This window comes from Oryctolagus cuniculus, chromosome 14 (genome assembly GCF_964237555.1).
Source record: "Oryctolagus cuniculus chromosome 14, mOryCun1.1, whole genome shotgun sequence".
NCBI lineage: Eukaryota > Metazoa > Chordata > Mammalia > Lagomorpha > Leporidae > Oryctolagus > Oryctolagus cuniculus.
The window spans coordinates 79,551,269-79,561,094 of NC_091445.1; the positions used below are offsets into that span (position 1 = coordinate 79,551,269).

General features: G+C 38.4%; 1 protein-coding gene across 2 annotated transcripts in view; it reads left to right on the forward strand.

The window, feature by feature from the left end:
- The window catches only part of RAB3C (RAB3C, member RAS oncogene family), a 294,344-nt gene extending 285,379 nt beyond the window's left edge, over positions 1-8,965 (forward strand). For both annotated transcript variants that reach the window (XM_017344732.3, XM_002714050.5), the window contains exon 5: positions 985-8,965. In XM_017344732.3, coding sequence (XP_017200221.1) covers positions 985-1,172 — 188 coding nt within the window. In that variant the 3' untranslated portion in view covers positions 1,173-8,965. The remainder of the gene's footprint in view (positions 1-984) is intronic.
- The last annotated feature ends 861 nt before the right edge of the window (positions 8,966-9,826 follow it).

The following is a 9,826-nucleotide window of genomic DNA, read 5'->3' on the forward strand; positions in this document are numbered from 1 at the left end:
TGAATGCAAACAATAGAGTGATGTGATTGTGTCTAGAGAAGCGTAGTAAGGTTGCTTCTTCCCAGGTACAGTGGCACATCAGGAGAAGGGTGAAATTGTCCCTGTATTTTGTATCTTTTCATAATTCTGGCAGCTCATTGGAAATTTGTCAAGTGTCCTTCCCACATATTGGTGAAAACAAACAAACCAAAAAGAACATTGCTACTGCTAGATAATAGAAACTATGGAAAAAGCAGCACCCAGTAGATAGGTGCAGTGTTAGAAAAAGCCCCTAGGGCTATTAGACTATCACTATTCAAAATTTTCCTAAAGCTGGTTGACATGGGTTTAAGGAATTCCTGTAACTCTTCACTGCCACCTTGTGTCCTAGCAGTTACTGAAAATTCACTAGAGGCCTACCTCAGATCCATGAAGGCAGCAGCAGGGTAGATGGAAAAAGTGAGAGCTGGAGTAAAGCAGAGTTTAGTAGTTCTCTTGGCAGCAGAAAATGCACATGAAATCTCCTAAGCCTTAAGTTAATAAGAAAAATTAGAATTATAATTTTTTGATAGACTCCAGAAATGGGAAAAGAATAAAATGGCAGTCCTAGAAAAGATTGCAAGAGGTTCCATGGGTGGACTAAGGATAGGAGGAAAGAAAGGATGGCAAAGATTGACTTGGTGTTAATGCTTCTTAAGTTGCCACTACTAACTCTTGCAAAGGTGTAGTTTTGCTAAAATTCAGGCAACCGTGCTGGTAGTATAAGTGAATTGAAAGGTAAGAATAAAATGTGAACATCATCGATTCCATTTCATAATTCTTTCATTCATGATTAAGGGATCAAGATGGCAGCGTCTGCTCGAATGGCTCCTCACGCCCATCTCTTACCCAAACCAAACCCCACGCCCGCTGCTGTCACCTCATCACCATTCAAAACCATAATCGAGTCCCATTTCATTTTAGAAAAGTGAAATGACCACCCCCTGTTTCTGTGTGTTCTTCTAGGGTTTGAGTTTTTTGAAGCAAGTGCCAAGGATAACATTAATGTCAAGCAGACCTTTGAGCGCCTTGTGGATATCATCTGTGACAAAATGTCAGAGAGCTTGGAGACAGACCCGGCCGTCACTGCCGCAAAGCAGAACACGAGACTCAAGGAAACCCCTCCTCCACCGCAGTCCACCTGTGGCTGTTAATGTCCCCCTCCCCTCCACACACACATAGGCAGCTCCAAGGGGCTCCAGTTGCCAACAAACAGCGTTTATAAATGGTCTGTTAGCCTTCATTTATACTGCCTAATAATTATTTGACGGAAGTCTTTGATGTCAATGGCCCGTACATGCATTCAAATCTTGGGAGGTTTCCTGTGTTAATATGTGGCAAATATGTGATCTTAAATTTGTAAGGACTATTCATCTATAAACATCTGGTACTTGCATGTGACTTGTTATTTATTTGTCTTCTAGGCGCTCTTTATTTATATATTTCTTTTTCAAATTTCTTCACAGTTAAGCTACTGCTGGGGCATCACACTGTAATTTCACTACAGCTAACTTTTGTGCCATGGATTCAAATTATGTTCTTCAGTTGTCGAGATGGATGCAAAGGAATTGCTTGTGTGTACAACAAAGAGAGAATATGGAAAATGCCAGGATATTTCATTTTCTTTACTCTTAACTGAAAATCACATGAAAATTTTGCTCTTGATTAGTGACGCTCTCATGGGTTTAGTCAGTATTCCTTGAGGAAATCTATTTTTCACTGTAACTAATAACCAAGGAGACCACTGACTATAAAGAAATGGAAATGTTGTCTTTGAATATAATAATTGATTAGAACTAGATGGAAACAGTACTTAGTTCACATTTTAAATAAGCAAATACCCTACCCCCAAGACCAGTCTTTCTCCTGATTGTACCCAATTCTTGAAATATCTGAGAGCATTGAACAGACTGAGATGTAGCTACTGAATGCCAGTTATGCAGCAAGCACTTTAACCAAGAATATAACTGACGGATCCCAAGGCCTGAACTCCCCTTTTTTCTTAATGACTTGCTACCCCCATATAATGCACACAGCACCATTGCCATCACTTTCTGAAACCATTCACCAACTCTTGGAGTAAAAGTTAGGTTGAAAGCATGAGAGCTCCTCTTCCCATAGTATTTAGACTTACTTCCCCAGCCATTGACTTTTGCTCCAATTCCAGCTAAGTTCTGCTTAATTAGGAGATATTCAAATACTAGCTCAGTGAGTCCTAAGTTAAAGAAAAGACAATTTTCATCTTTAATATTTTTCAACTGAGATGTTCATAGTTCTTTAAGCATATTCCCACTAGGTATGTCTCTAAACATGTTTAAGTTACACAGAAAGCACTTTGTAGCTGAGAGTGAAAGAAACATTGAGAATCCACAGCAATTTCAGAAAGAGAGGTAACCATTTAAACATTATCTCAGACTTCCTGAAGACTGTATATGAATAGCGAGTAAGCAACCAATCCTACCAGTTTTGCTAAACACTAGAGGGAAACTTGGAGTTGGTGTCACCACTGTGTAGTACTATTCATGGGTAGGATTTTGAGAAACATCAAGCACAAATGTTTGGCAGGTAAGAAAGGACACTCCTATTAGATGGACATTCCCCTTTGTGGTGGTTGTGTTGAAGATTTTTTTCCTCTTTTCAAAAATAGAGAAAGTTCTTGTGAAAGTATTGGGTACAAGTTTATTGAGCAAGGATATTGAAAGGAAAATATTCATACATATAAGAATGTCTCTGGAGAGTAAATCCCTACAAGTCAGGGAATTAAGTCACACATAGTGTTAGCGCAAAGATGAAATTGGAAGAGAGAGAACTTGGGAGGTTTTTAGCATATTCATGTAATTTCTCACCTTCTTAGTTTAAGATCTGCTAATTGATGGTAAATTTACACTTTGGCGCCCTATGAGACAAGTCTTAGCTTAGTGAAGATAAGAAAGCATTAATGTTTTATGAGGTTTTGATATGGCAACTAGCTTCAAAATCACAGAAATTCAAGAGAAAGGAAAGAAGTGGGGAGGGGACTCACAAAAACAGGTCTGTGATAGTAGCCTGTTTGCATGACATTGTCATAATCTAAAACCTGGGCCAGAATGTAGCCATGTTAAATGGCAAAGCTAAAGTTCACTTTCACAGTCTAACATGGAGCAGTAACCTCAGAAAATCCTTCCCATCCTCCATCACTGTCCCCATCTCACACGTGCATATAGATCAGAATGCTAACTGGGATATTTCAGATGGTATTTGCAGAAGGACCTTAATATGTGTATTGTTGGCAAGAGAAAAAATGAGACAGAGTATAAAAGTGAAAGGAAAGAGCTGGTTTTTGCTCTCTTGAAAACCCCTCCCTATTGAAATTAATTGGCTTTTAGAGCAGGGGGTCTTAGCCAAATGCCCACTTACACAGTGTCAAGCATCCCAAAGTTGAACCACCGTATGCCAGTCAGGAAAGAATGATGAAGCAATAGCCTGCCCACATTGCCAAGGAATATTTAAGACTTCTTATTTTCCTAACCCCAATACAAGTGGAGTATTCCTAAATTGATTATCAGGTCTGAAACTCTCACCTTGCGTGAATTTCATTCTGAATACTTCCAGATGGTTGTCACAGAGCTCAAGAGAAGGAACACCTATGTTTCTGTTGCAAAGTACATGGAAGGAGAGACTATTCTGTAGTCCTCATCTCTTCAAGGGAACCTGGTTTTACTCAAATATGGAAAATGGAGGAACCAGCCTGGGGTTAACTGAGTATGCTGCTTCAAGCTATGTTACTTATAATTTACAACACTATGATTTCAAGCTTTTTCAACCTCTTGGCCACTACACACACACACACACACACACACACCACACACGGCACCTCCATCTACCAACAGCCTAAATATCCACAGGTCATTTTTACCAATGGTCTAGCAAATATATGTAAAAAAAAAACAAGACATAGTAAAAAATGTATAATTATGTTGATTTGTAATTCTTAGACACCATCTCTAGTTGTCGTTGATGCAATTAAACTAGTGTGCCAAATATGAATTTCTCTTCCTCTGCTACTCATCACCAGGCCAGTTTCCCACCTCCAAATACTTTCAGGAGTGAATCTCTGAGTGTTCCATGCAGGTGCGTCCAAGGGCTTTGGTGCTGGTGCATTCCTTTATTTTCCCAATGCAATTGAAAAAATTGGACTGAAAATTATTTCTTCTCAATAGCTGTCCTCAGAATGAATCAGCTTTTCAGCTTTTTGGTATGTGAATGGATGTAGAAGGTGCATGAAGTGTCGTAAGTCCTAAGATGTGCAGTTTAAACATTAATATCCCATCTATAGGCTCATAAGAAGAATTGCATCAGGACAATGAATCAGTTCATTGCTCTTGCCATCTAATGAACAGCCTCTACTGCCTTGATGAAATTCTCATGACTATGAGAACTGGGGGGTTCTTACAACTGTCCAGAGTTGCTTGAAGTCAGTATCCTTTTGCTGCCCAGTAAGTAAGTGCTAAAATTTTTATTTGGGGAGGGAACCATAATGATGCCTTGGTTGTAGAAAAGCTAAAACATTGAGATGGTAAATGTGAAATCATAAATTCCACATAAGTAAAACTCAAATTATAAAGGACATCGATATACTCAATAAACAAAATATTTTACCTGCTGAACTCTCAACCCACATGAATTACAAACCTTTTGTTTTAAGCACATTGATTATTTTTCAGAAATCTATTCTAATTTTAACTACAATTATGCTAACAATAGACTTGTGGGTATACGGTATTCTTTTTTAAAATTAAAATACATTATTTTGTTAACTAAACTCCCATAAGGCAGCATTAATTTTGGACTGTGCTAATCCATAATGAGTGGTCCATGTGACGTGTCCTAACCAGCAGGCATCCTTTCAGTTAGCCACATGGCATCTGTGAGACTATTAAACAAATATGCACACTCCACCAGCTATAAAAAGATGAGGTAGCAGCTGCATGTGAAAAACTGTGTTCCAAAAACCTCTTAAGCCAAAAAGTTACTCAGTGTTTGTTAATAACTTTCATAGTATTATCTAATATGCAGTTTTGGTGCAGCCTGCATGCAAGCTGGCCTGTCTGATTCAAGAACCCTTTCTTTCTAAAACAGTTGCATGTTTGGACCCTGAAACTTCCTTAGCAGGCACACTCACCCAGCAACTCTGTGGCCTTTCTAATCACTCCCTAGAAAACGCAGTCTCCGCAGCTATGCTGGTTGGTGAATATTCCCTACACTGGTTTGCTCACAAAATGGAGTCTGATGTACTAAACCTCTTGGTGTTAAGGTCAACTTCTTCGGAATTCTTTATACTTTAGGTGAATTTCTGACAAATTTTTATTTTTAAAGACATAAATCTGTTTTATACCCTATAATTAGTTTGGACAAATTGGGTAAAAGATGAAATTTATAGCCAGAAGAAAAGCAAAAACTGAAGCATCTTTACTCATACACTGACTATAAAGGGCTCCAGGTTCTAGTCACACAGTAGGCCCTACGTCAGCCACAACAGGTGTCAGGGGAAAGATTTATCTAAAATGTATCTACCTATTGTTATTGGGATTTCATAAATAAATATATTTTTCTTAAAAACATTTATAAAATGCATGACATTGCAGTCAAATAATATTTCCCTTTGGTAGACTGAAGTAAATACTTACTCTTGAGCAACGCACATAGTCCTGTCCCTTCTGACACACACTCGCAAACACTGATACTTTTTGTAGGTCGGAGGAAATGTTATAAATGGGGGGCTTTCTTGGTTCTTGGGAAAAGGAGCTTTTGCTATGTGCCAGCTATAACTCACATCTTGTTTTTAAAGGCCCATAAAATAGGTTCTTCACGCTGATTTGATTGGATTAGTCTATGTGTCTGTTCACATAATTAATTCCCATTAAACAGAGAGGATGGGGGAAATGCAGTTTGCAAACATTCTAGAAAACATAAGTGAATTATTACAAAACCTCAATCTTAGCTCAAGTGCTTAGATCAGACCATCTATCCAGTGGACCTTCAGGCCTTCCTATTTGCTTTTCTCCATTCTGCCTTCTAATTTTGCATCATTTAAGACTTTTAAAACACTATCCTCATAGAAAAACAGGATCAGGAGAAGGGCATGAGACTCAAGTTTTACCATTTATCTCCCATCAGCAACTATCACTGGTGCAGTTTCAACCAGTTATTACTTACTGAGATGAGGTTGGGGGTTACCTGTGTAATTCATTCACCTGTATTCATACTTTCCTTCATCATGGACAATGAAGAGTTGGCACTGACTTTAATTCTTAATGGAAGTATTTCTGTATTCATGTTGTTTGGGCTGGGGATGACTTAGGTTCATGAATGCTGTTCTTGCAGACACAGATGGTACACCTGGCCTTTCAGGGATGTGAGCATGACCTGTATCTGTCTAGTGGTTCCATACTCCTTGTAAACATGAAGTCTGGGGGGTCATCATTTGCTTTAGACGTATGATGGTTTTCCATGCATTGTTTCCTCATCCCTAGGTTACGTGCTGAATGCACTGTCCTGTAATTCCTGTTAATATATTGTTAATGTCAGACGTGATGTGATACCGTTGGACTGTCCAGTTGTACAACTATTTAATGGTATTTGTAGAACTGAAATGTCTTAAATGTTGCATGAAATATGTTATAAAAATATATTTGTTTTCTATTTTTCAACACCTCAGAATTGAGGGTTCATGGGCCAATAAGTGCAATATTTAATGACTTACTCAGTGTATATAAACTAGTGTGAAAGAGTGAATTATAATGAATGTGCAAGATGCTTTGATGGCTGTATGACTTATTCAAATAATTTCTTGTAGCAGTATTTGTCTAGTGGTGCAATTTATACAGTAAATATCTTATTGGTGTCATGTGAAATTCCTCTGTGCCTACTTCAAAGTACTTTTTCCTACAAGACCAAATGTTTAGTATCTGCAAATACATGTCAATTTTACCTTTTAGGATTGTGGATTTTATTTTCAAAACAAGGTGACTGTTGTCTTGTTTTATAAAAGCATTCCCTGCTACAATTTGGAATTTTCCTTAGGCGTCTTATATGATTGTACATTTTACTTCCAAGGAACTAATATGGGGGCCTAAGGGAAAAAATGTGAATAAAAAAAGCCACTTGTTTTATTCTCAAAAAAATTGATCACACATTCTGTATACTAAAAATCTTCACTCTTGTATTTATATGTAAATTTTATTGTTACTCAACCTTGTATTTTATTTGGAAATTTAACATTGCCAACCCTGGGAACCCTAAAATATCAGTGTCTTTTGTGGTTCAGGCTTACATTATATTCACTTTCAATTCTCAACTGTCCACACTGGTGATGTAGAAGAAACAAAAGTCAGAGTCCTTAAATCACTTTGAAATGGCATCATAAACTCATCCATTCATCCTCCAACCCCCTTGGTTCACCCCACCATTACTGGCCTGGAACTTCACTGAGATGCAAAATCAAAACTTCGGGCCTAGTTGCTGGCTTGTCAAAAGCTACAGGTGTTTATGACGTTTGAGGGAAGTCAACCACCTTAAATGCCTTTTTGACATTTCAGTTTTTAAGGTAAAGCCTCATTTTAACATGATTTGCCTTTTTGTTTTGTTAGCAGAGTAAGCCATGACACCTTTAGGAAGAAAAATAAGTTCAAACTTATTCACTGAAAATGATGGAGGGCAGTGGTCATCTGCCCATCACATAAAGCCTTCAGTTCTTTCTATAGCATTTGGCCAGAAATTGACATGTGAGGGTGTGCCAATCATATTAAATGGCACTGGGCTATGTGGGCAATTTGTGACCCATACTGAACTGTGATAGACTGAAACTTGTACTATGCTCTCAAAACCCACTGAAGAAGTCAATGGAGGTGGGTAACATAGAGATTAGTGATGACTTTGTGCCAAATTTTTTAAAAAGAAAAATTGAAGCAAGTGGCTAATATGAGAAGGATAATTGAAGAGAATGGTTAAATGTCTAGTTAGTTGTCACATAGTTACTGGACACCAAGCGCTCAGTCCTGTGGGACTCAAACATGGAAGTGTGGTGCCTACTCCTAAGGGGAATGAGGAAGAAATGCCAGATGGAATCTGAATACTAAGTTATGTTGGGATGTAGGAGCACAGAGAATGGGTGACCTGCCCTGATGAAGGTCAGACATGACCTTGTACCATGCAGGTCAGTGGACAAGGCCACAGCATGCTCCCTGTGAATGGAAGAGGGCCAGCGCTGGCATCTCCATATGATTGCTTTCCTCAAAACAGCCAAGCTGGGCCTCAGACACCTCTCTAATTACTCTCATTTAGCTCCCCACGTTTTGGTTTCCATGAGGAAGACAAGCTGCTGCATCAGCATATTTCTCCATGCATAGCAGCCTCACTCAGTCACAAAATGCAAATTTCACTAAAGCCGCATTAGGGCGGTTACTGTAGACATTGACCACTGCACTAAGCCACAAGATGTTGTCTGATCTCGTGTCACCAAGGCAGATGTGTACCCAGAGATGCTCTGTAGCTCCCTGTTTCCCACAAAGGGCACTGGGACACGAATACACAGAAGAAGACTTCCCTCTGTACCTGGCACTTTTATCTCTTTCTCAGTGGAGCTCTTCTTTCGAAAATACTGAAAACAGCTTACTGCTTTCGTATAGTGATTGATTGTGACATTTAGTTGAAAACTGATGCATAGCAAATTTGTGACTCTTCATGTGTCCACAGGAGCTCTTGTCCGGGTTTAAAGCTATGAAATGTATTCACATTGTGAAGTTTTAATTATCTTTATTGAAACTAATTGTGTAAAAATGTTATGTGCTCTATTAGGTATTCAGTTTGTATGTGAATTCTGTATGGAAAGTGGTTTCTTGTTCTTTGACTTTATCTTGTTTTATTTTTTGAAAATTACAATAAATATCTAAGAGGCTATATTCCTGAATTTCTCAGCCTTAGTTGAGTTTTTTCATCTTCTTTCAGTGTGCATTATTTGTGATCCTAGGATGCCTATCTTCACTTCTTGCTATCTTCCTCTGCAACAACCCTGCATACAGCATTGAGCTTAGACTGGAAACAGAGAGTAAATATGTTTTTATTTAGGGCTATGAATATCTAGCATGTGAGTTTGGGCTTAGGCTTAGAAGTGACCTTCAATTATTACAGTATTTTAAGGTAGGTAACATTTTATCTGAACTAACCATACGCTAAAGTTACAGAAACCTTCATTATAAACTCAAAAGTAGCTGTTACTTTTTTAGACATCTTTACTACTTAAAGTCCATGAGTCTCTATAGCAAAAGTCTAAGGCCTAATGATCATTTTGTTACCACCTTAATGGCACATTTAGGGAAAGAAACCATCAACTAAGACAACTGTGTGTGTGTGTGTGTGTGTGTGATTTAATACACTGTGCTTCGTGAAATCAGTAGGATGCAATGCCAGCTCTCCTTGGTCATGGGTCCCAGGGCATAGAGAAACAGCCTGGTGCCAATCCAGCATCACAAAAGACCCACTAGTAATTTTGAGACTCTCAGGGTTATTGTGTCAATGAGTCTAAATCTGTAGCATTTCTTTCAAATATGCCTCTTGGGGTCATTTCTAGGAATCTGTGCTGAAAATAAGCCAAGAAAGAATGTCCCAGGGAGTGCCAGATGAGCCAAATTAGCTTTCTATGCCAAACTCAGTGGCAGGAGGCCCACCTGTTTGGTAGACAAAACAGATAACCTGCAAGAAATCAAAAATAAGAAAAAAACAATAAACTAAGGAATTTCCAGTTATCATGTCAATAAACTTTTCTACAATG